The following is a 25294-nucleotide window of genomic DNA, read 5'->3' as shown; positions in this document are numbered from 1 at the left end:
GTGTGAGTGTGTGTGTATGTGTGTGTGAGTGCGTATATGCACACGTACGTCACGCACACTTTCAATGCAACACATGCACACGGACACAACTGCGCTAAAAAACGCCTGCCGGAATATAAATAAATACTAACGTAACGCTGAAATATTTTGGAAAAATAATTTTAGGTACACACAAAATATTATCTTATTATCATATATTTATATATCGATATAAATCGTATATAATCTTCATAATATTAATCATATATAATCTCAATTCTTATTTTTTTGTGCATGTAAACATGTTAATTCATGTTACAAATGCATAACAATGCGCGAGACCGTGCTTGTCAAGTACGCTATTATGGTTGTAGCACAGACATAAACCGCCTGAAAGTGGATGTAGCACGGACAGCCACCAGATGCAGGTTTTACCGTCGAGACCTAAAAGTGGATGTAGCATCGTAGTTCCCCTCTCAAAATGGATGCAGATAGCGCCCATTCCCAGTGCGAAAAATCGGTATCGCCGAAAACGTCGTGTTGGCCGCTTTCAGCTTCCTCTCTGGTAGATGTATCATCGTAGTTCCTCTCTAAAAATGAATACAGATGGCGCTCTTTCACAGTGCGGAAAATCGGTGTCGCCGAAAACGCCGTGTTCGCCGCTCTCATGTTCCTCTCTGCTTCAAATATTCACTGTCCGCACTGAAATCTATAATATACGTGACACAAACTATGTATTTTCAGTACTGCCAGTGAATTTTGAGACATAGCCACTGTCGTCCTTGATCGATGACATATAACAGATGTAATAGCAGACCATCGACTCAGATGATTGCACAGATGACTGCAGCCGAGTAATTCGACTCCGATAACTGCAAAGAGAGAAAATCGCAGTGAACGCGATGTGCGCAGTATGCTTGATAACGTGTGTCTCCCCGCGTAAACATGCGCGTTTGAACGTGTAAATAATTTAAACAAATAATATGCGCGACGAGACAAGAGCCGTCTCGTAGTCGACAATCGACGACCGGCAGATTCGGGCGAAATTGCGTAACGGTCGATAAAAGAAACAAAAATTACTATCAGAGCGCTACACCTGCTTTATCTGTTCTCGATCTACGATTCATCTGATACTACGAAGTGCGCGGTTAATAGATAAGATTGGTCAAAGTCGTGAATCTTTCATGTGTCCAATGGCGATCGCCAGTGTTGCGATGATTTGGTCTGGAGGTTGTGAGATATCGCTTATTGTATGATTGTATGGTTGTATGAGAATTTCGTAGAAATCGATGTGGGATACTGGAAGAAGGAAGCGACGGTAACGAGAGCAATATCATCGCATTCCCGGAGAAGCGAGAAATAAATAACAGAAAGAGAAAAGGAATTGATGAGGTAACACGTGTGACTCATGAGCAAAGTGCAAGAATTTGCATTGTGTGCATATTTTTTATATCCATATAATATACTGAAATTTCGAGCACATGTTTAGCGCACCAAAGTCATCACCGCCACCATTTGCTAAAGGCACATTTCAGGTACATAGATGACGAGTCACCTGATATGAGTTTTATCTTCTATAGATTGAGGCGAGAAAAAATGTAAATGAAGCTAAAAATGTTCTATTTTGCTATAAGAGACTCAGAACGGTTATACCAGAGTGTATCTTTCTACATTTAGAACATTTTGAGCAGTGTATATAACGTTATATATGTTTTTATTGTTGCAGATATTAGTCACAGCTACGGTTGACTAATTATATACCTACATCATGCTGCAAAACATAGATAAGGATCTGGTTCCTATAAAAGCACATTATTTTCTTTATAATGCTGGTAAGATTAATTAAAATGTTACATATATTCAATATCCGTTTCAGAAATATCTATATGTTAATAATTATCGTTTGCAGCAACGGGACCAATAGTGCCATTTTTGCCAACAATAGCAAAGCAGTTGGGTTTTTCTGCTACATTAGTGGGCACAATATACACAATTTTACCAATTTCTGGTTTAATTTCAAAACCATTGTTTGGTGGTTTGGCTGATAAATTCAAACTGCATAAAATTTTATTCTTAATATTTCAAGTTGTATTGACAGTAGCTTTCTTCTCTATTTCCTACATTCCTAAAATAGATAAGAGTGCAAATACTACTCTTATCTGTGACAATAGCATACCATACTTAGAGATCTGTCCGGAAAAGCAGTTTTCAAAGGCAGCTTTAAACACTGTACTAGATAATACACACACCAATTCAGTGTGCCAGGTATAAGTCGGATATAACACTTTATCACATACTACTTTTCCATTCTTAAATGAGTATTCTCAAATTGATATAATATTTATATTTGTAGTTATCCTGTAAAGGACCATCTCACGGTTACATAGAACTATCTGGTAAAAATGTCTCTGCAAACAGCACTTTTGAGTTTGGTGCAGGATTTGATGCATATCACGACTTACTTGTAAGAAACCCACTGGAAGTTTTCTATTTATCATAGGAAATAACATTAGCTATAGCTATATTATGAGAAATAATTTACAGGCAAATAATTGTGTGAATGTGAGGATACGCACATTTACGGACAATATTGCACATGTTCCAAACTGCGGGAATCAAATGAGAACTTGGTGTACGGTAACTTGTCACGATAATATCGCATTCAATCATCTTCTACAAGAGGCTAAGAATTCGCACAACGATGCCGAAATTTATACGCAACGATTCTATTTATTCTTATGGGCGGCTATAATGAGCTGGGTTGGAATGGCTGTTGTAGTTAGCATAGCGGATGCAATCTGCTTCGATCTGCTTGGTTAGTATGATGCTGTCATGCTGGAACAGGTAACGTTAAAATCAAACTCTCTGTTTTGTTACTACATGTTACGTATACTTTAGGTTATGAAAAAAGAAAAGACTATGGGAAGCAAAAGATGTGGGGCAGTATCGGTTTCGGCATTTTTGGCATAAGCGCAGGATACCTAGTTGATGTGTTTAGCGAAGGGCAGAGTGAAAAAAATTACGATTGCATATTTTACATGATGTTGGTAGCGATGATTCTTGATTTCATTGTATCTACGACACTGAGAAAGGTATACGGGATTTTCAAGTAGATATCGCTGTAGTTGTACGGACGACAAATTGAAATTAAAACAGAGTACAAAAGTCTGATGCTTCTTTCTTATCGAAAGAATCCGAAATTGGCAGGTAATGGAAGAAAGCAGTATCGTTACAGAGAAACCCTGAATGTAATGGAGATGAACCGTCGCTATTGTGGGAACTATTAAGCGTTGTGAAAGAAGGAAGAGTATTGGTGTTCGGCTGGTGGTGCATAGGCGCTGGAATGTGCACGGGTGTCATATGGAACTTTCTCTTCTGGTATACGGAAGACTTAGCCAGAAGCTCTGATGTTGCGTGGCTTAAAACTTTGCAGGGTCTTTTGACCGGTGTTCAATGCTTCTTAGGGGAAATGCCTTTCAATTTCTTGTGTGGTAGCGTGCTGAAGAAACTCGGTCACATCAACGTCATGAGTCTCGTGCTGCTTATCTATGCAATTAGGTTAGTAGTGACTCTTTTTGCAACTTGCTCGTTATACGCGCGACTCATTAATTCTGCAGACTTTCATAAAAACTTATCGGTTCTGTTCCATAGATTCATGGCATATAGTATTGTATCGAATCCGTGGCTATTTTTAATTCTTGAACTACTCCATGGGCCTTCGTTCGGTCTATGTTGGCCGACAATGGTGTCCTATGGCGACAAAGTAACACCATCTGGCACAAAAGCCACTATGCAAGGTTTTATTGGTGCCGTTTTCGAGGGAATCGGTTGGTCACTCGTCTCATCATAGTTTAAGATTTCTTCTCTTCTCTACCTCAATATAAGGTTTCTGCTCATTGTTTGTTTTAGGAGTGTCAAGTGGTAGCTTCATATGTGGCTGGCTTATAGATACCTACGGAGGTATTACTGCATTCAGGGCCTTCTCAGTAGGCGCACTTCTATGGTTAAGTGGATTCTGGATGATGGAACTCTTACTGAGAAAGTTCAAGGCTTATCCGTTACATCAAGGCCATAATCGTGAGTAAACGATTATGTGGATATATAAATATTTCCAAGCTAAACGTTATTGGTAATATTTTAGTTCGTTTCGTAATCAATAAGATATCGTTATATATTCACGGTGAAATTAGTTTTTTACTTTTGGTGACAGATCCTTCAATGATTCTCTAACCGATTTTTTTCTCATTGTAAATATGTTATTCGTAACTAACTAACAACCCGTCTCCTCATTAGTTTTATTTTTTTCAGATTTAGCAAATTATGCTAATCCAGACGATGCCATTCTCATGACGATAAGCCAAGAATTGCAAACCTATTGATAGAGAAACAACAAATTCTAATTACTTATTTATCAGCGTGTATAAGATGACGATACGTGTCAATGTATTGTCACAAATTGAAACTCAACAAAATTAATCTTTTTATAGCATTTGTATGCCAAGGAGAATTTTGATATCATCATCACCCCATCGTCACGTGTTGTCTTTTGATAACATCAAGTGAATTTACTCATTCAGTATTATATCATAAATGTAAATTATACCACATAACGTGTATGCTCCTAGCGTAATATATACTTTTTCAGACTATGTGTGTTCTCTCCTTGCTTATTCATCTTCGTACTTTAACGCACCGGTAATACATGTAAAACGATGGAAGAGTACAGTTTTACAGGTATATATCACTGCACAGTAAATAAATGTGTATAATTACAAAAAAAAGAAAAAAAAACAATTATCAAATTATAAAATTAATAGTGTATTATTATACGGTAAAATCTCAGATATACAACAGATGTATGGGGAACGACCGATAATGCTAACGCCATTCGATTATCAGCGGGATTTCCGAGTTCCGTGATTGAGAGTTACGAGCATCTACTCACAGCGTCGCGAGTCTCCCCGATGGTATCTCGTTGATAACAGTCTAACGAGAATCCCGGGGCAAACGTTAAAACGAAAACGGAGTCGGGATACGACACACGTCGAGCGTAGATTGAATTAATCAAATTGCTCACAAAATATCTCAACCATTTATTCATTGTGAACTCCGTTTCCAAAGAACGGAGATATACCATACTAACAAACACGTTGATTAGCATGCCTGTTCGATCGCAATCAGTCGATAATAACTTTCTTACGAATCTCGTCTATTCTATCAATAAAAAGCTACAAATAACTTTCTTCTCGCTTTCACATCGCAACGCTATGAATAACGGTCGTATGCGCGCGCAGCCGCCGATCGTGTCACGAAAAGAAGCTCGCGCGGCGAACGTTTCCGCGTACTGTTAGTCTTGCTTCGGCGTCTGTCGTTGAGTAGAACGTGACGGTGAGGCGACTTGACTCGGCACAGGCTCTATCATGGCTTGCAAATTTGGAATTTCGCCCGCCGCATCACAGCAATCGTTCATGATGATCCCAGCGCCTGAGTGCATGAACGCGAGGCTACCCTCGCTGGACGAGGCCAAGCTGGTTGAGAGCGGTGGAGATCGTTCCTTGGGCGATGCTGATGAAGCGGGATTAGCCATAGGCGAGCACGTGTTAGAACATGTGGCGGCCTCTAGTTTGCCGTGAAGCTCGAGTACGCAACCTTCAAGGAGAAGATTGATCTCCACTTGAGCTCTGTACTTTGATTCAACGGCTTCTACCTCGGATGCGTGTTGCTCTTTCGTTTCTCGCAAGAGCCGTTGCAGATCCATGAGTTGCATCTCCTTACGCGCCTCTTTATTTTCTAACTCTCCTAGACGCACCTTCAGCGCCTCCACATGAGACGTTCGCGATTCCAGTTGCCGACGAATATCTGCGAGAATAGTTTTCAGATAAAGCGTCACACACGATTGCAACTTGCAACGCGATCACGCGAGAGACATGGTTCTTTTTTTCTTTTTTCTTTTTAGCTATGTTTGAACGCTTACTGTTTAACTCCTCCGTGTACGATTTCTGCATTTGCGTCATTTCTTGTTTAATCGTCGGTGAAAAATTATCCGTAGTTTCCTTCAGCTTCAGTTGCGCCTGCGAGAAATATACACAATTATTTTCGTAACGTGCAGTAAAAAAATGTTAATTTGTTACGGATTCGATTACTTGCATCAAAAGAGAGAGAAAAAAAAGAAAAGAGATCAACACACAAAGTTTACTCTCTACATTAGTTTTTCTTTTTTTTTTAATTTAAAATCATTAACAATAATTACCTCTCCTAGGAGAAGAAATCTTTTTTGTACAATATCCAGAACACGTTCGAGCTCTTTACCACGGTCCGCAGCTTTTAACGCCGCTTTGAGCTGGTGCCCCGCAGTAAAAAGCTCCGCTCCTGTCGAACGAAGTTGTTGCTGTGTTTCGGCTGCCTTTTTTTGTTCGCTCTTTAATTCCAGTTCGAGACACTCTAAGCGATCCTTGAGCACATGATTCTGTCGTTGCTCTTCAACACACTACAAAAGCAAAAAGCACAATCAGTACTGTCGTCTAAATCAGGTTCTTCTATAATACATAAAAAAAATTATACTTTGATCTGCCAATGATGTGTAGCTTCTTTATATTGTTCCTCAGCTTGATGCGCTTCCTTTTTATTACGTTCCAGCTGCGTCTTCAATTCTTCTACTTCTCTTTCTACCATTTTCAAACGATCAGTCTGTAATATCAAAAACGGCGAGTCTACAGTTACATAGGAACTTGATGAGAAAAATATTATACAAGAAAAATACAAACGTACCAAAGCAAGATTATGTTCTTCTGAAGCTCGCGAATCTCTCAATTTACCGAGAAGTCGCCGATTACGCTCGGCATGAACTTCTCGTTGTTGCCGCTCAAACTGCAGCTGCATTTGCATAAGTTGAAGCAACTGATTAGCACAAGTCGAGTCTATACCATCATCCTCTCCTCCGTCCTCATCCATATCATCCTCCCCTTTCTTCTTTTGCCTTTGCTTAGTACCGCTTGTTCCTGCAACAGAAAAGCTTGTATCTCACCTCGCTTACCCAGCGTGCTTATTCTCTGTAATTTTTAACGACGATATCGCTATCGTTAAGCGTCATCACACAACGCTACGTGACGCCAGTGCAACGACGCGTCACAACAAAGTTACCGTCGTTAAAAGACTAAGAACACAAAAATACTTGTTTTTTTTGTCATGTATTGTACATATTATATCTCATATTTACTCATTTTCCCGTTGTTGCTAAAGAAATTGATTCTTGTACAAGCCTCGATATATCGATCCAGCATGCTGACTGGCGACAGTCTTGAGTCGGGACTTTCTTGAACAGAATTTTGACTATTCTGATCTAACATTCCCATAAACAGACACTCGTATGGAAACAGATCACCTGTTTGGGTGCTCGTATCTATTAATTTGATTTGATTCGCTACGTCCTCGTTATTCAGTTTACTCTGCACTGTCATATCCGGACAAGATCTGGTTTGCCGGATCTGCAACAGGCGCATACGTGTTCTTTCATCATAAATGCATCTTGATTGCCGTTGCGCAAGCGATACGATGTGTCATAATCCACTTTCTGATACTCCACCTTGTGCGTTGCACTCAAATTTGACTGTTGCATCGGAAAGTAGCACTCAGAATATAATCGAAATTGATAGACCTTTTGCGACAAGTCCGTTAAAGCACCATACGCATTCTTCTCACATCGCGCTTCAGACTGTGGTTCGACAAATTTTGGCATTTCAACCGCTCCAGTGCCGTGCGAACTGACAATTTCCAGTACCTACACACATTGCGCGTTGGCAAAATGCCAGTATATGATTTCTGCATTTTTATTCAATAGAGTTTGGTCAATACAATAAATTGCCCAAACCTCTTGATCTTCTTGCCAAGAATCGTTTTTCCCATTCTGACTTAGATCCATCTCTAAAAGTCTCGTATCCTCTTCATTGTTGGCCAATGATTTTTGCGACTGGCGAAGAACACTTTGTCTATCCGCCATGATTTTATTTAGCCTTTGCGAAAGAAACCCATGCGTGTTCATTGCAATATCCCCGCTTCTTGCTGTAGAGCCAAGAACCGACACAGAAGAGTTTACAGGAGTGGGCGTTGATGGCCGAGAGGATGTGCTTATTGTACCATTGCCCAATGCATTCAGAGCACGCGCCGCGCTAGATCCCAAGGGCACCTGCCTCGTTGATAATTTTCGTAAATCCTAAATGGGGCATAACATTTTAAGCATAAGATCAATTTTTTGTACAGTATTGAATAATTAATGTTATCCGGCTCAGAATGTTGGAAGTTCAGGCGAGTATGTCACTCGTTTTATACGCTTGATAATGTCGGTTTTACACACACCTTGACGGGGGTTGTTTCAGGAGTAGCTTCGATAGCAGCCTCAGGCGGAGAAGTACCGCTCCTATTGTTATTAGGCGTCGGTGGGGCAGATCGCGGCTCGTGCGATGCATTTGGAAATGGTGGACTATGAGGTGACACCGTCACGCTTGGTGACCAGAATGTATCATCTTCTCCATTACTAAATTCCGTAGTCGTTGCTCCGCCGCAAATATTTATCGGTGTGCAGGTGAAAGACTGATCTGTGGATACATAAAACGTAATTCTTCTTACATTTCTAAGAGCAAGAGAAAATTCGCATTCGTATCACACATGTAGCGCTCGATTTGCCTAAAATATTGAATTCTAATTTTCTTGTACAAAAATCATCGTTATCGAGCTCGAGCTGAGAATCAAGCAACTACATTTTACGCATTAAATGTAGAATAAATAAATAACAGACCAACAGTAATAATGCTGACCTGGAGGTGGAGTACACCGAGAATTAACTATGCTTAATATTTCCTCTCGACATCTATCTAATGTAAAACGACCACATTCTGCCATGATATCATGATGTTCCATCTTTTTCCACCTATCACAAAATAAAAGCAACATACGAGTGGTTTAAATGACATACTGTGAGATAAAAGAAATCTATTATTTTACAGATAACGAATATGTATACCTATTGGCTGAAATTTCTGTATCTTTAGACGCAGTAACAAGTAAAGGGTGCATACGCACAGAATCCAACATGGGTCTAATAGTATGAGTAAACGTAGCCAATTGATCACGTTGAATGTATTGTTGCTTCAGGTATGATATAAAATTGCAGGGATACATCGCGTACAGTCTATGAAATAAACTGTATAATCCTACCTATAATGTGGCAGTAATTGGTTTCGTTAGCTGCTACATGGTATTTGAAAGTGATCAAAAACATTCACCTGCAAATGTATGAGGTACAAATGCTCCTTGTCGATGATGTTTGCTACTGTACTCGAAGTAAAAAGAGTAGAAGGAGAAAGTAAGGACGATTGATGGTGATAATAAGAGGCCAATCGGCCGAATACCTCAAATATTTCTGGTAGATATGGCCCTAGGGCGGCAGGTAACATTGGTAACAACATTACTAACAGAAGAAGGGCGCTCATAAGCGGTAATATATCTGCCTCCACCTTAAAAAATAAAATTTTATAAAACTATGTTACAGAATCTTACCAATTTCTAATATTTAAAATTAATTCCCAATTAAATACCGAATAGTGCTTAGGACACACAAAATTCTTAATTCATATTAAATATTGTATGTAGTATATAATTGCGTTATTTACTGGCATATCAAACATTTACATCTATAAAATAATAAGTAATCAAATTATACACACAAAACAATATACAACAACTTAAAAATAAAACTTATAATTTGATAATAATGCTAAAGCTATTATGATGTCAGCATATTAGAAATTAATAAATTAATGAAGAAATATATGTGTATATCACATGAAGAATATATATATATATATACCAATATCCAGAAAATATATTCTTAGTTACCTTAAGTAACTTGAGTAGATCTCTGAATAAAGCATGACTCGCTAGCTTGTACAACCAAGTAGGTTGACGTCGAGCTATATGGCTAAGCAATGTAAGTGCCTGTATTCTCTGTCCGCAATTGCCAGTTTTTGAAAGAATATCTGATAAACGATCCAATAGATGTTTGTCATGTGGATCACGAACTCCTGCCAATACTTCAGCAGTCCTCAGGGAATTGGTGGATAGGTAATAATCAAATAATCCATTTACTAGCCAGTTATCCTTTGCTGTAGATGAATCAACATAGTCAGAAATAATTTGCTTACATTTAACGAGATAAAATTCACATTACTCACTGGATAAGAAATGATCATGGAATACTTTCTTGATCTCCTCAACTTCCCCGAGTTTATTAGATTCGAGTAGATGGAATAATTCGGCAACGCCTGTAGTGCCGACACTCATTTTGACGGTAAATGATGGCTCGGTTAAATGATGCTATTCTATCATGATCGTTTGATCAGGCGGTGGAAGTGGAAATTGGTTTAATAAAGTAGTTTTGAGCCATCTGTCGTTTGTCATGCCAGGCGGGCATCGTACGAAACGACAGAGATGCTAAAATACCTGCGGGAGAAAAGAATTTCAAGAAAGAAAACAAACAGATCGTCAAGAATCGGAAGATAACCCTCGGCTGTTGCGGTGCCAGTGCTTCGCGAGCGACCAGTTGTGAGAATTGAACGAGCGAGCTCGAATTCGTTACTCTATGCGAGAGGATTGCTCTGTGACACGATCGCGCAATTATTCGTGCATAAATCGTCGAATGTACAAACTGTCAGAGCGTATACTCTTTTTGCAATGCACGAAAAGAAGTGTCGGTCTCTCGGCACCACGGTGTGTACCCGTAAAGAAACACGGTAAGTTTCGGTGATGATCGTTCGAATAATAATTCTACCGAGACGCTACGGATTCCGCACGTCGTAACATGGAGCACCTCGTTGAGTTTCTCGCGTATATCAAGACTAAATAACGAGATAACTCACCCGAAGTTCATCGAGTATTTCGAGCAGATTTCCGAGCTCTATGGCGACTGGCGAGTTCGGGTGGGGGTAACTTCAATATATCTCTCTAAAATCTGTTTTGTGTTGCCATCTGACAGAAGCATGAGAAAGATACTAACCGAGACCAGAGAGAAACCTGAGAGCGGCCACCGGACCGGTTACGCTGGGACGCTTCTTTTGACGCGCCCTCTGAGAAGATGGAAATGATATCAGTAATTTGAGATACTAATCTTCTCGCAAGGGAATTGACATATTCATCTGATTTCGAAAATATTTCTTTCTTTGAGATTTTTACGAATCAGCGTGCAAAATTATACAATGAATTGTTGAGTGTTTGCAAGGAGAAAAGGGAACAGTTTAATATATAGATATTGTACTCAAGTAGAGATATTAAAGCCTTTAAAGTCAAAAATTTGCGCTGGTCGTGAAAATAAGCAGCTAGTTTGTTGCGCTAAAACAGAGGGTTTCGAAACCCGGCATGCTGTTTTATTTTTTTTCTCATTTTCTTCCACATTCTAATTTATTGCACTGGTTCAGAAATTCTTCGAGAATTTACATCTAATCTCTTATTTTATTCTAACTTATTGCACTAATGTGCACCAGTTCAGAAAGTTCTTCAAAAAAGAACAAATCTCTTGTTAACGTATCTTGATTCAGTGCAGTCCTAGCACAGCAAAAAAGAACAAACCTAAGTCATGAGAGAGTAATTGTGCACGTCGTGTAGGTTATTTTGTGATTATAATCTGCAAATCTGAATCATGCAAAATTTAACCAAGTGCCCGAAACGGCACTATGTAACGTTCAGCCAAATATTTAATTTCTTACCCAAGAATGCTTATCTCCATCCCAAAAAGAAAGTCTTTTTTGACGTTAAATATTTAAGCTGTGCACATAAGAATGGATCAAATAGGTTATTTCTCCCTATGTCTTATCATGCAAGTATTTATTGTTTTGTATATTTTAACTAGTACTTATATTTTATACTTATCAACAGATTTAACTAGCCGATTTTTAATTCACGATAACATCAAGTGTAATATTTATGCTTACAAATTTAACAAATTTTACATGTATAGGATACAAATGTTAATATATTTGGTAAGAAAGTATCACTGCAATACTATATATTTTTCCAGGTTTTTAGAAAAATATGCAAGGAAATTCACACTGTACAGTCTGCACTACTGTGCAGTAACATGGGAGTATTCAACTTTTTCCCAAGGTTTGATAATGTAAGATATTTTAATACAACAGGTAGCAATTCTAACAAACAATCATCAAAAGAATCTGGTGCTGAGAATCCAGATAAGGAACCTGACCAAAATGAGGAAATGAAAGTATTTCTTCGTAAGCTTTCTATGTTGACTGTATGCATATCTATTTTTCTGATTGCATTAAAACAACAAATAGATAGTAATATAGAAGTAAGTTTTTATTAATCATTATGGATCATAAAAATCATTGAGGATATGAAATATTAATAATCACGGGTGTTTAAATAGCCTATACTATCTGTCTCCTGGAATGAATTTGTATATAATATGTTGGCCAAAGGGGAGGTTGAAGCCATTTTTGTGAATCCTAATATTGAATATGTTAAAATTTTGCTTCATGAAGGTGCTATTATCAAGGGAAATAAATCCATGTATAATAGATACTTAATGTCTGTTCCAAACATTGAGCATTTTGAAGAAAAGCTGAGAAAAGTGGAAAGAAGTCTTGGCATAAAAGCTGGTAAGTAAAATATTTATGGAAAACAATAATGAAAACTATATGGAATCTTTTGCATACTTTACATTTATCTGAAATATTTCAGGTCATGGGGTACAAATTATATATGAGAGAAAAATGGAATTTATATCAAGCATCATAAAATTTATGTTGTTTCTGTTGATAACTGTTGTTTTCTTCATTTTCTTCAAGAAACGATTTTCTATCAATCCCCTTGGTTTTATCTCACAGATGAAACAAGCAAAATTCACGTTGGTTGAGCCATTTGTGGGGAAAGGTAAAGGTGTACATTTTGCAGATGTAGCTGGACTGAAAGAAGCTAAGATAGAAGTGATGGAGTTTGTTGATTATCTTAAGCAACCTGAGCGTTACAAAGTGCTTGGTGCTAAGGTACCTCAAGGTAAGACTAAATATGTTTAGAATGTTACTAATATAACATTAAATATGTAAATTATGTTACTAACTAAATATGTCCAGAATTAACCAAATAAAATATGGAAACAAACAAAAGTCACTACTATTGGTCAAGTGATACATTAAAAAAATTCTTTTATGAAGAAATTTTATACATTTTCATACTTTTGTTAAGGTATTAAATCTCATTTGACCGGCAACACTAGTTTTTACCATCATATTTTACTTGATTATATATTTTGAGAATCTATTTTATATAAAATTAATATTCATAAGTATATTTCATATAATACAAGATCTAATTATGTAATTTTATTTTTCAGGTGCCCTGCTTTTGGGACCTCCTGGTTGCGGTAAAACCTTATTAGCTAAAGCAGTGGCGACTGAGGCAAGTGTACCATTCTTATCAATGAATGGTTCTGAATTTATCGAAGTATTTGGTGGCTTAGGAGCTGCTCGAGTTAGGGATTTATTCAAAGAGGCCAAAAAAAGGTTCGATCGTCTTATCATCTTTTTCTAAGTGATTTCTAAGTGATTCGTTTTAATAATATTAACATATTTATTTCCTAATCTCTTTCTCGTAGAGCACCAAGTATCATATACATCGATGAAATTGACGCAATCGGCAAGAAACGTTCAGACAATTCACTTGGAATTATTAATAGCGAGTCCGAACGAACCCTAAATCAACTTTTGGTAGAAATGGATGGAATGATTTCGAAAGAAGATGTTATTATATTAGCTTCAACAAATAGGGCGGACGTGTTGGACAAAGCATTACTGCGACCCGGTAGATTTGACAGGCACATCTTAATCGATTTTCCCACATTAGAGGAGAGACAACAAATTTTCGAGACTCACCTCAAGAAAATATCTTTGAAAAACGAACCTTCGAAGTATTCGGGATACTTAGCTTATCTCACACCTGGTTTCAGCGGTACCGTATATAAATATATTTGTGAAGTAAATGACACATATTATATGTATCCTTATTCTAGTTGCTACATAAAAAAAATTATTTCCAGGTGCTGACATAGCGAACGTTTGCAATGAAGCTGCGCTACATGCTGCGAGGGACAAGAAGAAGCAAGTTGATAGCAACGATCTTATGTATGCAATCGATAGAACGATAGGTGGTTTAACGAAAAGGAATAATCCACTGACACCATCCACGAAACGTGTGGTTGCTTATCACGAAGCCGGTCACGCGTTGGTGGGCTGGTTGTTGGAGCACACCGATGCTTTGCTCAAAGTAACGATAGTACCGCGAACTAACTTGAGTTTAGGATTCGCTCAATATACTCAGTCCGATCAGAAGCTCCACACTAAAGAAGAATTATTCGAACGGATGTGCATGATGTTAGGTGGTCGAGCGGCAGAGCACATAACGTTCGATAAGATCTCAACGGGAGCGGAAAATGATCTAAAAAAAGTAACGAAGACAGCGTATGTGCAGGTTCAACAGTATGGCATGAACCCAGTTATAGGTTTAATTTCTTTTAAAGAAAATACTGATATGGTATGGCATAATGATACTTTTGCAAATTACATTTGCAAATTGAGAGAATATCGTATAACTTGAATTTCTTCTATAGGAAAGCAAGAAACCGTACAGTAAAAAGTTAGGCAATTTAATGGATATTGAAGTGAGGAAGATGATCGCGGAAGCGTACGAACAAACTCGGAAATTACTTTTGGACAACAAGGACAAGTTGGATACGGTATGTATATATTTTACCTCTCACATGTACATTTACAAATTATATATTCTATATTTTTTACGACTTTCTTATGTGTATAAATGTTTCTGTTGCGACCAGCTTGCAGGAGCTTTATTAGAAAGAGAAACGTTGACTTATGATGATGTAGAAAATTTAATTGGGCCGCCACCATATGGAAAGAAACGGCTTATAGAGCCGGCAGAATTTGAAGAATCTGATTCACCCAGAGAATCCCCGTCAGTAGATAAAACGACATAGTGTAAAATGTTTTAAGTATTTTTTTGTAGATATTTGTACTATAATATCAAGATCAGTGTGATAAATGTATTTAAAAAAAAGAAAAACTTTCGGTAAACTATTTAGAACAGTTTGAAAATTGCGTTTTCATTGCTATGATACATATACAGATGTATTTTAATTTCATGCATAATGTGTGATCGCCGTTACATATTTTGCAACTAAATTCGAACAACGGGAATAAATGAAAAATTATACGAATGAATTATTAGGTGTTCCAATTAATTTTGAGGGATTTTTTTACAAAAAGACACATTTATTTTGGAGAGACGTTAAATTATATTTTATTCAAAATATTTTTTATTTTGGAATTGATGTTGACGCTCGACCTGAACCTACCTCTTGTTCTTTCCTAAGACTGACAATAGATTTTATCGCACTTAGTCCTGGTCCACAACTTTGTTAAGTCGTAAGCCGTAAACAAATTGACCAACCATAATCAATTATTCTTTAATAACCTATAGATGAGGAAACGTGCGGACGTGTCTCGCTGAGCAGAGAGTGATTAGTGTGGTTTATTAATAGTGCGAGAGATAAAAGGGCGATAGAAATAAAAATTGGGGGGAAAACACCAGATGGGCAACAGGATTTTAATCTGACGATTGAATAAAACAGTCGGACGATTGAGATATGCTAAAATTAATTTATTAATACATGAAGAACATATAAAATGAGTTGGGACTATAAAAGAAAAAAGGAAGCAACTTTAAAGAAATTATTCTACTTGATCTCTAGACAAAGGAGAAAAAGAAAATCTTATATAGCTAAATAGATCTCAGGGTAGACCGAAGACACAATGGTTCCTATAACCATTAAATCAGAAAAAATTTTCTTGTAGCACACATTCAATTAAACAAAAAATTTAATTCTAATAAACGTTTTATAGACCATTTAACATGCTGTGTTAATAAAACGTTTCAGTAATAACTATTAGTTCGATAGTTACTTCAAAAATTCATAGCATTAAAACTATAATATAAGGTAACAAATATAATATAAACAATCTAATCGAATTAACCTTATCTAATGGCAATATTAATGTAATATGTATTATTAAAATAAACAGTATATTATAAAATACAATATTGTCATATCAGACGTTAGAAACGCAGAAAGGAATGGTAACTATATATTGATACGAATATATATTTCTATGTCGCAGATACTAACGCGACAAAACGTCTTTATGATAAGCTTGACAATATTGTATACTTATCATTGGCGTTGTTCTAGGAACAATTATTATGTTCTCGAAGCTTTAGACTAAGGACGATTTTGATTCTTGTGCTTTTTCAATCCTTTGAGCGTACCTGTCTTCGAGTCTATCACATTTAACACACCCACTCTACAATTATATCTTTAAGAACACCATTGAGTGCTCGCTCCAAGTGTGAACCGTCCCAATATATCTTTCCACAATGTTCACATACATAAAAAACTTGCTTACTCCTCAGTATTTTTATAGGGACTTTATCAATTTGTATTCGTATTTGATTTTTTGTCGTGCACATCGCAATGTCAATACTATCAAAGTTTGTGGATAGGCGCCACTTACGGTGTTCACTGTTTGGAAAGTAATCCACTATATTTGCATCCAATTCGAAATCGTCACTTGAAGTATCGTCCTCGATACTGAAGATATTTTGATGTATCGTTTTTGATGTATCATTGAACTGATGCATCTGTTCAAGAGGAACCATACGATAATGGTTCTTTTTTGCATTTTTGACAAAACTAAAAATCAAATTTGGAATAGTTAATTTTACTATATGAATTTAAATCAAATTGTACGTACATATGAAATTAAAAAGAAAAGATTTTAGAGTTGATAAGTATATGTACAAATTGATTGATTTTAATTCACTCACCTTTGAATCAGTTTATCCATAATATATTTTGGGATTTTAACGAATTCATCGTTATTACATTTCTGGCAGCGACTAAAAATGTCATTTTGCGTAACCACGACATCGAAGTGCCTTAAAACTTCGCACAGCTGCTTCTCAGGTGTATTTTCCAATACTCTGTAGCATTTCTCCAGTGGTACGTAAACCTCGAACTATAAAGGTATTATAGTAATAATTGTTAGAATTGTTACTATCATAGGCTATGTTCACTTACAATGGATTTAGTAATATCCTTATTCTACATTTACACAAACAGCATAAAGCCGATTTAGTAAATCTCTGATGTAACTGTCGATGACCAAATCAATTGTATGCTGATTGTATAAACAAGCTTAAAGAATCAGTTATAATTTGCTATAATTATACAAAGTATAAACTGAAATCTTACTTTCTGATAGTTTCTGTGACGTGTCAACAGAAACCTGTGCTCAACCATCGCTAAGTTAGCAGATTCATTTCCTCCTTCATCAAATAATACATGTACACAATCCACACCACACATTCGTAATCTGCTACTTAAGCCACCCAACATCGTGTCGCACACAACACGCCACGTATGTGCGGCGATTGGATCGCGATACATTTTTGCAGATTGTGGCTTACTACATTGGAGAACTCCTATTTGTCTTATTGGGATATCTCGCTTATTTTGAAAATCTTGTTTACCCTGAATATCTTGTCGACTCCGAGTATTTTTTTTACTTTGAAGATCTTGCCTATTGCGAGTATCTTGTCTATTCTGGATGTCTCGTCTATCTTGATTATCATATCTATTATGATTGTCACGTTTATTTTGATTATCATATCTGCTCTGATCATCATATCTGCTTTGGTTATCATATCTATTCTGACTGTGTGTTTGTTTATTTTGGTTTTCGCGTTTATTACAATTGTCGTTTTTGTTATAATTATTATATCTGTTGTGGTTCTCGTATTTGCTGTGATTATTGTTTCCATTATAACTATCCGGCTTGTTGTAATTATCGTACTTATTATAACTATCATGCTTATTGTAGTTATATTTTTTTTGCTTATCGTATTTCTTACGATTGTCATGCCTGTGCTGATTATTTTGTGAAAACCCATGTTTAGGTATAGATCCGTGATTAGTCATTCCGTCGTATTTTGGCACAGCTCCCGTATTCATAGGATAATTTTCGTTGCCTCTATTATCTGTTGCTAAATTAAGATGTGCAGGTTTCTACAAAATAATCAATAATTTAATGAGCACATATGAAGCGGTATCGAAATTATTCAGACAATAAATTTGTTTAATGTTTATTGCATCTTAGTTTATGTCACGAGATATATACAATGATAATTTTAAGTTACAACAATCAGTGTTATTCTATAATCTTTTATAGTTGAAGGAACAAAGAATTATATCACTTGGAAGACATAAAGGAAGAAATATAAAGAATATAAACTTATAAAGTTAATAACTTTACTAACTTAATAAGCATACTAATGTTAAAACTCATAAAGTTATAAACTACTTAATGTCTTGTTTTAACATATTGATATAATTCTTTGTGATTTATACCTTGTATGTAGACTTATTTGTATTTGTTTTCTGAGACTTTTGTGGAATATGTCGTATTTCATTACAAATATCTTGAAATGGTATACTCATGTCTAATGAACATTCAGCTAGTAAATTATATATCTCCAACAAACAATATGCATCCAATGCTATCATGATAAATATAACAAATTATGATGACATTAAAACTTCATATTTTATTCAATTAAAAAAAATCTAAGTACTAACCAGCATATATTATTTGGCTTTCACGTAAGGGTCTCAATTCCCAATTAGAGAATTGGTCAGATTTGTTAAGTTTTAACCCGAAACACAATTCCACGAGCTTACTTAAGCTCTTGCCTGTAAATTTTGGGTCACCTTGATATGGAAAAACAAAGTTGCAATCATCCACTAATTTATCCCATAAATGCATTAAGTCCAGGTATCCCTGTCCATGTGTTTTTATAGATGACAAAGCAGGTAAATTTTTACGTATTACTGTCATATCATGTGCGATTCCGAATCCTGTAATACATATAATAATGAAATATAATAATTCATGTACAATATAAGAGACGTTTTAAAAACTATCTATATTTCAGAGATACCTATTTTGATTATATCTTGATTCCCAAATAATGTAAGACCGAGTTCACTCCAAAGATCATGTAATTCATTGAGTGTAATTACATCCAGGATATAAACATTTTCATTAGTGGCAAGCTGTATAAGTGCTAACTCTGACTGTTTGGTTACTGTAGAAACATAATGTTTTCTATTTACATAAAATATTGCGATTTGTTTTTTAGTCTATCTTTAGTATAGTCAAAACTATATTTTATTACCAAAACTAGGTTTCCACTCCGAGTCAATTCCAACCATATTGATGCCTTTCAATCCATTATCAAGAAATTCTTCAAATAAACGTCTATTATCTATCACTTTTATACGGTCCCTAGGCAATGTTAGAACATAATAATTTACATGATCTTCACTTAACCAACTTTTTTCACTACTAGCAGAAGCACCCTCACTTATATCTGCAAAATGCAATATTATAGATATGCTTTTAGATACAAGAATAAGAATATTGATAACATCGTTACTTTCTCCATCTTGGTCTTCTTGTTCTTCTGCATGTACAATATGCCATGGCCATTGATTTTTGGGTATCTTAAATTCTCTTGCCCAATACAAACCTTCTTTCTCATCATTAACATTAACTAACATGGAGAGTAGATTTGCTTGTAAGGTAGGATCATTGCCTACTGCCTCTCTTACCATCTCCCTCCAGCTATCAATACCTGTGATAAAGAAAATTTAGTTGAAAAATGTGTTACATACATTTTTATAATTCATACATACACATAGTAAAAATAATTTTTAACTGTAAAGAAAAAAAATAGATACTTACTTAGACTACCCTCAATATAACGTTTATGTATAAGAAATTGTATTGCTCCTTCACTTCGTTTTGCATTTAAATGGGGGCACAAGTCAGGTGCTAGATTATGTTGTTTTATTAAACGTGTAATAAGCTTGGTCATTGGGCGAATATGCGACGTTGATATCTTAACATCTGGTATATTATTTTTCCTAAAAGGATTTACTTCAGTAAAAATTTCAGATAAAGCTTTCGAGTACCTAATAACATACATTCATTACTTACTGAATAAAATGTTCTAGCATAAACTGCATGTTTTTCCCTGGTGCTATTAAGTTATCTAAATAACTTATCAAGGCTTCTTGTATATCTGGGCAACCAACCAAAAATTCATCCATCACTGCCAACTTATTTTGTAAAATCAAAGGTATTAACAATATCTCTGGATCTTTAAAGGAATTTTGTAATTGTAATAATACGGCATATTGCGCAGCCTCTTTATATTTTTGTTCCAGAATCATTCCCTGAAAAAAGATATATATGTGAATATAAAACATGCTATATAATTATATTTTAAATAACATACCTGTATTAATTGTAAGAACATATCTTTATGTTCCATAAAATCATATACAACAGCAACCTTCTTAACTAAATTTTTCTGATTGTTTGTTAATTTGAAAGCTGCTATTTTCAAATCAGGAACAAGAAAATCCTGATAAACTTCTTTCCTATCTTCAAGCCAATTTGAAAACTCTTCTATGACTATAACATAATCAAAATTATAAGTTTATTACTTTAAAGAAATTTAAGTTTTTTCCTATATACATATATATATATATATACACATATATAAATAAAGCTTTCTGAGATATATGATTCCTTCAGGATATATCTTCTACATTATTATATAAAATTAGATATCACTCTAAAATGTTAACAAATATAGTATATGGAATAAATATCTAAGAAATATATTATCAAACCCAGGTTCTATATCTTCATATATCTTAATCTTGGAATATTTCTCAATATTTTCAAAGTATTAAAATATAGATTTGGCTGCATAAAAGTTTAACAAACTTGTATAGTAATATATATGCATAGAAAATTAAATAATTAAGTCCCTCATACAAAGAAAATACAATAACATTCACAAAAGTGCAAAACACTATCACAAAAATTTCAGGTTATATCCTCCATATTGATACATACAATTATATATTATTCTAAAAAGTTAATAATAAAATATGTAGTATATCAAATAAATATTTAAGGAGCATACCATCAAGCGCAAGCTCTGTAGATTTTATATGTCTTAACTTTAGAATATTTGCCAATATTTTCAAAGTGTTAAGATATGGATTTGGTGCTGTTTCAAAATAATCTGTTAATGTTTTGCTAACAATGTCGCATTTCTTCCCTAAAAACATAAATAACAATTAGACAAGGCTCTATAATGATTAAAATGATAAAATATTGATTATATTGAAAATGTCAGCTTACATAATGACCACATATGTTGCAGTGTTTCTATCCATTTCTTCGTGGCATTGTCTATTGATGAAAAATATAATAAATCCATGTCAACATTCCAACGATTGCTTGTTGCTTCTTCCTCGAGAGTATCCTCGTAGAAATCTTGAATTTCGTTCGCTCGCGCCTGATCCATGCCGATTGCAAATTTCGAGAATCGTTCGAAATAGTCCTAAATAGTAGACGTTAAGAGAGAACAATTTGTACAAATTCCGATAACACGAAAACAATAGTATACAGAAAATATCATTTGTTCTCAGAGTTGCTATATCACAAAAGATAAAGTTTAGTCGGAGACTTCACCTTGACGTCACGTCTTTCTTTACAACTGAGTTAGAGACTTTTGAATGAAATACCTCGTACTTAGATACGACTGTCGCACATTGAACACGACGCGCTTAACTCATTGAACAAAAATAACACGATAACCAATCACTTCCCGTAACCTATTACTTGCGGAGAAATAATCTCTTTGATTGTCCGTTACATAAAAGTTTAATTAGATAAACTTGTATAATAATAATTCGTATAAAGTTAGTAGGCAAATTATTAATTTTTAAGAAATTATTTTGTTATAGACCCTTAAGGCCCCTTGCACAATGCCAGGCAACAAGCAATAAGAATAAAAATAGACCAATCACAATCGATTATTACAAGAATAATCTATTGTGATTGTGCAAGGGACTTAAGAGTTTACAGGAGCCAAAGCAAATCCCAAATTGATTTAGTGAGAGTTGACGTTACAAACGCGAGAGAAAACCTCAAAACTTTGGGTGCAATCCACTAGACGCTGCAAATACTTTGAAGCGCCCAAGGGAAAGCCGTGATTGGTCCGTAGGACACTTCGAAGCGTTTGCAGCGTGTAAGGCCGAGTCTACAATAGGTGTAGTAAGCTTTAAGCCTTAAGAAAATGGCTAATCTTATTTGATTATTCTTGTAAAAATCGACTAGGATTGGTTAATTTCTTAAGGCTTAAAGCTTACTACTATCTATTGTAGACCCAGCCTTATAGATCGTGCTTTTTATTCTGTAGCATTTTACAATATTTTTCTTATTTGAAAAAGACACTTTTTTCATTCATATTCGTGTTTTATAACATCAAAGGACACAATATTGTTAAGTTTAAGCAAAATCGGTTGCCTTTTCTTCCACAATTATTATATTCGTATCTATGACTTTTCAGCTAACCAGGGTATATGGTCTGTTCTTTTTAGCTGCACTACTGAACTGGTGCAATAAGTTAAAGTGAGAAAAAATATAGTTGTCTCACTCTAACTTATTGCACTAGTTCCGCAGTGCAGCTAAAAAGAACAAACCAATAGACATACTATATCCAGAGAGAAACCTGAAAGCGGCCAACACGACATTTTCTGCGACACCGACTTTCCGCACTGGGAAAGGACGCCATCTGCATCCATTTTCAGAGGGGAACTACGATGGTACATCCACTTTCAGGTCTCGGTGATAAAATCTGCATGTGGTGGAAGTCCGTGCTACATCCATTTTCAGGCGGTTTATGTCCGTGTTGTATAAAATGTCGAACTGAAACATATTAAAAAGTATTGACATTTTGAATACGTCTGAATTCTGCTTTCTGATCCGAAGAAAGAGACTAAAAAGTATTAGTTCTCATTAAATTTCACCGCTCTAAATGCGAGATGGCAATGGTGAATGCTTCGCATTAAAAAGGATTCAATTCATTTCAAATACGCCTTGTATTCAATCGCAATCGATAATTTTCAAATGCGAACTTTCGTATTGAAAAGTATTCACTTCTTCTCCTAATTGTTTTCGAATTCAGAGGCATACAAGATTTTCACGTTCTATTCCCCGTCGCATTGAAAAGTATTGGCCCGCGATCCAATCTGAGATTCCCGCAAAGCAGAATTCACAACAAAATCTCGTGAATACGAAACAATACTTTTAAATACATTTTATACAGGACTAACAAGAACGGGACAAAATTCGCATGGGATGAAATTCCACTCTTTAACGCTACCATGACTTTTAATTATTCTCTCCGACAGCGGCGTCACAACAACTTTGACACTCTGTACAATTAGTTGCTAACACATTTTCTAATCGTACACATTCCTCTTTAATTAACATAAAGCTAACAAATATCCAATGCTTCGACAGACCAATTTTCTTTATTTTCAATAATCAATAAATAGTAAATCAATATCGCGTACAGTTGAAAGACCTCCTCGCATTTCCCTCGTCATCCCGGAATCTTCGAGAAAAGAAAAGACGCCCAAGGGCAAGTCTCTCTTGCTTCAACCGCCGCCTAGACTCGCAATGTTTACATCGCGCCGATTGTGTTGATTGGCTCGCGAGCGACGACACTTTTTGCCCTTCGTGTTGTAATATTCGCGCACCTCGTGTATTCGTCCTCATTCCATCAACAGTAGCCGTGCGCGACACGCTCGTCACTTCTGTCTCGTGTTTAATTGAAAGAAATATATCTCGTCGGTCCTCGAGATACTCAATCCGTCGGCATCGCGTCGGCATCGCGTTGATTAACCGCACGGTCGAATCGCGAGTATCGGCATTAGAAGCGCGAGTGAGTGAAATCCGGAGGACTCCAGCAGCTGGGAAACAGGACGCCGGCACCGATACGTCACGCTTCTAGGTATGTGGAATCATTTATCATGCGGGAAGTCTCCGATAACGAGAGCGGACGTTTGATGAATTTTCCGGGAATAAGAAGTCGGAATTTTGCGCTCGGCATTCACAATCCGTCATCATACGACTAGTAATCATCATTTCATGAATCTGCAATTACTCTCGTCAATCTCTGTCTGTCTATCTATTTTATTGCGTTGTTGTATAAAGATTGTAGTAAGATTGTTGTATGAAAGATATTGATCCAGACAGAGACGGATAACGGTTCATGAACGCGGATCTCTAATTCATCATGTTCTCGATCAAACATTCTGAATAATTCCCAACTATGTGAGTATACCGGTCTTGTGTAGAATATTCAACGTCATACCGCTTCTTAGACTGCGACCTTTCTTGTTTTCGGTCAGCGCTTCTTTGGAGTCTATTTACTTTCGTTCCGGGATCTAAATTTAAATGTCCATTCGTAAAAGAGTATTTTCGAGAGCACACAATTGTTGTCTCCGCTTCTTGTTGTCATTTTTTTTTGTCAGCTCTTTCAAGAGCTCCAAGTCCTATCTAGATTTTCAATGTTAATGAAGAAAAAAAATCGTAGCGAATATTTTCCACTCATCCCGACCAAACATTCTTTGTCTACCGCAGCTTACCAACCAAGAACGCAAAATTTTTGTTCCACACGTTGCGGGAGGCAAGGCGGACGCGGATGCTGCACCGGAGGATCCGGTTCGGGCAGAGCAGGGTTAGCCGGAAGGTAAAGTTTACAAGTTTCCTACACATCTGTGTTCAACTCTTTACAACTCTTTGCCTTTGCAACTTATTCCTCATCAGTTCTCTTGAAAGCTTCATGTCTCATTTAAATGTTCAATGTTGGAACAAAAATATAAAGATAAAAATCCCATATCAAAATATTTCCGTATTTTCGATTCGTCTCGATCAAAGATATTCTCTCTTTACCGCAGATTATCAACTGGGAAAACTACTTTTCTGTTTCAGTTATTACGGAAAACAACAACAATTCGGCAGATGCGGATGCCGTACCGGAGGATCCGGTTCGGGCCAAGCAGAGTCGGTCGGAAGGTAAAATTTACAAGTTTCCTACACATCTGTGTTCAACCCTTTACGATCTTTGCCTTTGTAACTTGTTCCTCATCAGCTCTCTTGAAAGCTTGAAGTCCCATTTAAATTTTCAATGTTGGAACAAAAATATAAAGATAAAAATTCCTTATCAAAATATTTCCGTATTTTCGATT

The 25294-nt window shown here is 36.0% G+C and overlaps 4 protein-coding genes across 9 annotated transcripts; 2 read left to right on the top strand and 2 right to left on the bottom strand.

The window, feature by feature from the left end:
- The first annotated feature begins 737 nt into the window (after positions 1 to 737).
- On the top strand, positions 738 to 4628 carry Sugb (Sugar baby transporter). Of its 2 annotated transcripts, none has more exons than XM_011149928.3 (10): positions 738 to 1514; positions 1706 to 1811; positions 1889 to 2244; positions 2333 to 2443; positions 2524 to 2794; positions 2878 to 3071; positions 3215 to 3537; positions 3631 to 3806; positions 3889 to 4056; positions 4288 to 4628. In XM_011149928.3, exons 2-10 carry the CDS (start codon positions 1748 to 1750, stop codon positions 4356 to 4358), a joined length of 1734 nt encoding a protein of 577 aa, XP_011148230.1. In that variant the 5' UTR covers positions 738 to 1514; positions 1706 to 1747; the 3' UTR covers positions 4359 to 4628. The 2 variants fall into 2 exon arrangements, with proteins under 2 accessions (XP_011148230.1, XP_011148232.1); XM_011149930.3 differs by lacking the exon at positions 738 to 1514 and adding an exon at positions 1528 to 1577.
- Positions 4629 to 5048: 420 nt separating this feature from the next.
- Tsc1 (tuberous sclerosis 1 protein hamartin) lies at positions 5049 to 10991 on the bottom strand. The gene is made up of 15 exons (XM_011149927.3): positions 10890 to 10991; positions 10206 to 10473; positions 9871 to 10136; positions 9258 to 9488; positions 8996 to 9189; positions 8790 to 8902; positions 8332 to 8570; positions 7847 to 8188; positions 7562 to 7756; positions 7196 to 7463; positions 6748 to 6977; positions 6541 to 6666; positions 6230 to 6466; positions 5954 to 6050; positions 5049 to 5838 (listed from the first exon to the last, which is right to left on the bottom strand). Exons 2-15 carry the CDS (start codon positions 10312 to 10314, stop codon positions 5327 to 5329), a joined length of 3159 nt encoding a protein of 1052 aa, XP_011148229.1. The 5' UTR covers positions 10315 to 10473; positions 10890 to 10991; the 3' UTR covers positions 5049 to 5326.
- Positions 10992 to 11559: 568 nt separating this feature from the next.
- On the top strand, positions 11560 to 15275 carry Spg7 (SPG7 matrix AAA peptidase subunit, paraplegin). 3 transcript variants are annotated; one of them, XM_011149931.3, is made up of 9 exons: positions 11560 to 11842; positions 12044 to 12331; positions 12410 to 12641; positions 12724 to 13038; positions 13376 to 13544; positions 13637 to 13989; positions 14078 to 14571; positions 14648 to 14773; positions 14873 to 15275. In XM_011149931.3, the coding sequence occupies exons 1-9, from the start codon at positions 11666 to 11668 to the stop codon at positions 15029 to 15031; spliced, it is 2313 nt and encodes a 770-aa protein (XP_011148233.2). In that variant the 5' UTR covers positions 11560 to 11665; the 3' UTR covers positions 15032 to 15275. The 3 variants fall into 3 exon arrangements, with proteins under 3 accessions (XP_011148233.2, XP_011148234.2, XP_025161031.1); XM_011149932.3 differs by having other exon boundaries at positions 11633 to 11846; XM_025305246.1 differs by having other exon boundaries at positions 11652 to 11817.
- Positions 15276 to 15699: 424 nt separating this feature from the next.
- On the bottom strand, positions 15700 to 22159 carry Nbr (exonuclease mut-7 homolog). 3 transcript variants are annotated; one of them, XM_025305245.1, is made up of 14 exons: positions 22120 to 22159; positions 21393 to 21594; positions 21172 to 21309; positions 20473 to 20651; positions 20172 to 20410; positions 19917 to 20098; positions 19609 to 19806; positions 19348 to 19542; positions 19111 to 19257; positions 18749 to 19027; positions 18521 to 18669; positions 17366 to 18178; positions 16939 to 17129; positions 15700 to 16804 (listed from the first exon to the last, which is right to left on the bottom strand). In XM_025305245.1, exons 2-14 carry the CDS (start codon positions 21556 to 21558, stop codon positions 16402 to 16404), a joined length of 3279 nt encoding a protein of 1092 aa, XP_025161030.1. In that variant the 5' UTR covers positions 21559 to 21594; positions 22120 to 22159; the 3' UTR covers positions 15700 to 16401. The 3 variants fall into 3 exon arrangements, with proteins under 3 accessions (XP_025161030.1, XP_025161029.1, XP_011148236.1); XM_025305244.1 differs by lacking the exon at positions 22120 to 22159 and adding an exon at positions 21779 to 21935; XM_011149934.3 differs by lacking the exon at positions 22120 to 22159 and adding an exon at positions 21726 to 21787.
- Between the last annotated feature and the right edge of the window lie 3135 nt (positions 22160 to 25294).

Source organism: Harpegnathos saltator, unplaced genomic scaffold (genome assembly GCF_003227715.2).
Source record: "Harpegnathos saltator strain DR-91 unplaced genomic scaffold, Hsal_v8.6 scaffold684, whole genome shotgun sequence".
Classification (NCBI taxonomy): domain Eukaryota; kingdom Metazoa; phylum Arthropoda; class Insecta; order Hymenoptera; family Formicidae; genus Harpegnathos; species Harpegnathos saltator.
The sequence above is the reverse complement of the archived record's forward strand: the minus strand, read 5'-3'. Positions and strand labels throughout refer to the sequence as shown.

What these genes read in the sequence shown, in the direction of transcription:
- Sugb (XM_011149928.3), top strand. Translation starts at nt 1,748, where the DNA reads ATGCTGCAAAACATAGATAAGGATCTGGTTCCTATAAAAGCACATTAT. An exon ending in TTATTTTCTTTATAATGCTG is followed by an intron (nt 1,812 to 1,888) that starts GTAAGATTAATT and finishes TATCGTTTGCAG; the next exon opens with CAACGGGACCAATAGTGCCA. An exon ending in TGCCGTTTTCGAGGGAATCG is followed by an intron (nt 3,807 to 3,888) that starts GTTGGTCACTCG and finishes TGTTTGTTTTAG; the next exon opens with GAGTGTCAAGTGGTAGCTTC.
- Tsc1 (XM_011149927.3), bottom strand. Translation starts at nt 10,314, where the DNA reads ATGAGTGTCGGCACTACAGGCGTTGCCGAATTATTCCATCTACTCGAA. An exon ending in ACAGAAATTTCAGCCAATAG is followed by an intron (nt 8,903 to 8,995) that starts GTATACATATTC and finishes ATTTTGTGATAG; the next exon opens with GTGGAAAAAGATGGAACATC. An exon ending in GTACACGGAGGAGTTAAACA is followed by an intron (nt 5,839 to 5,953) that starts GTAAGCGTTCAA and finishes CTATTCTCGCAG; the next exon opens with ATATTCGTCGGCAACTGGAA.
- Spg7 (XM_011149931.3), top strand. Translation starts at nt 11,666, where the DNA reads ATGCAAAATTTAACCAAGTGCCCGAAACGGCACTATGTAACGTTCAGC. An exon ending in AAGTCTTGGCATAAAAGCTG is followed by an intron (nt 12,642 to 12,723) that starts GTAAGTAAAATA and finishes GAAATATTTCAG; the next exon opens with GTCATGGGGTACAAATTATA. An exon ending in TTAAAGAAAATACTGATATG is followed by an intron (nt 14,572 to 14,647) that starts GTATGGCATAAT and finishes TTTCTTCTATAG; the next exon opens with GAAAGCAAGAAACCGTACAG.
- Nbr (XM_025305245.1), bottom strand. Translation starts at nt 21,558, where the DNA reads ATGGATCAGGCGCGAGCGAACGAAATTCAAGATTTCTACGAGGATACT. An exon ending in AAGCCAAATAATATATGCTG is followed by an intron (nt 18,670 to 18,748) that starts GTTAGTACTTAG and finishes TTATCATGATAG; the next exon opens with CATTGGATGCATATTGTTTG. An exon ending in CAAATAAGTCTACATACAAG is followed by an intron (nt 18,179 to 18,520) that starts GTATAAATCACA and finishes ATTATTTTGTAG; the next exon opens with AAACCTGCACATCTTAATTT.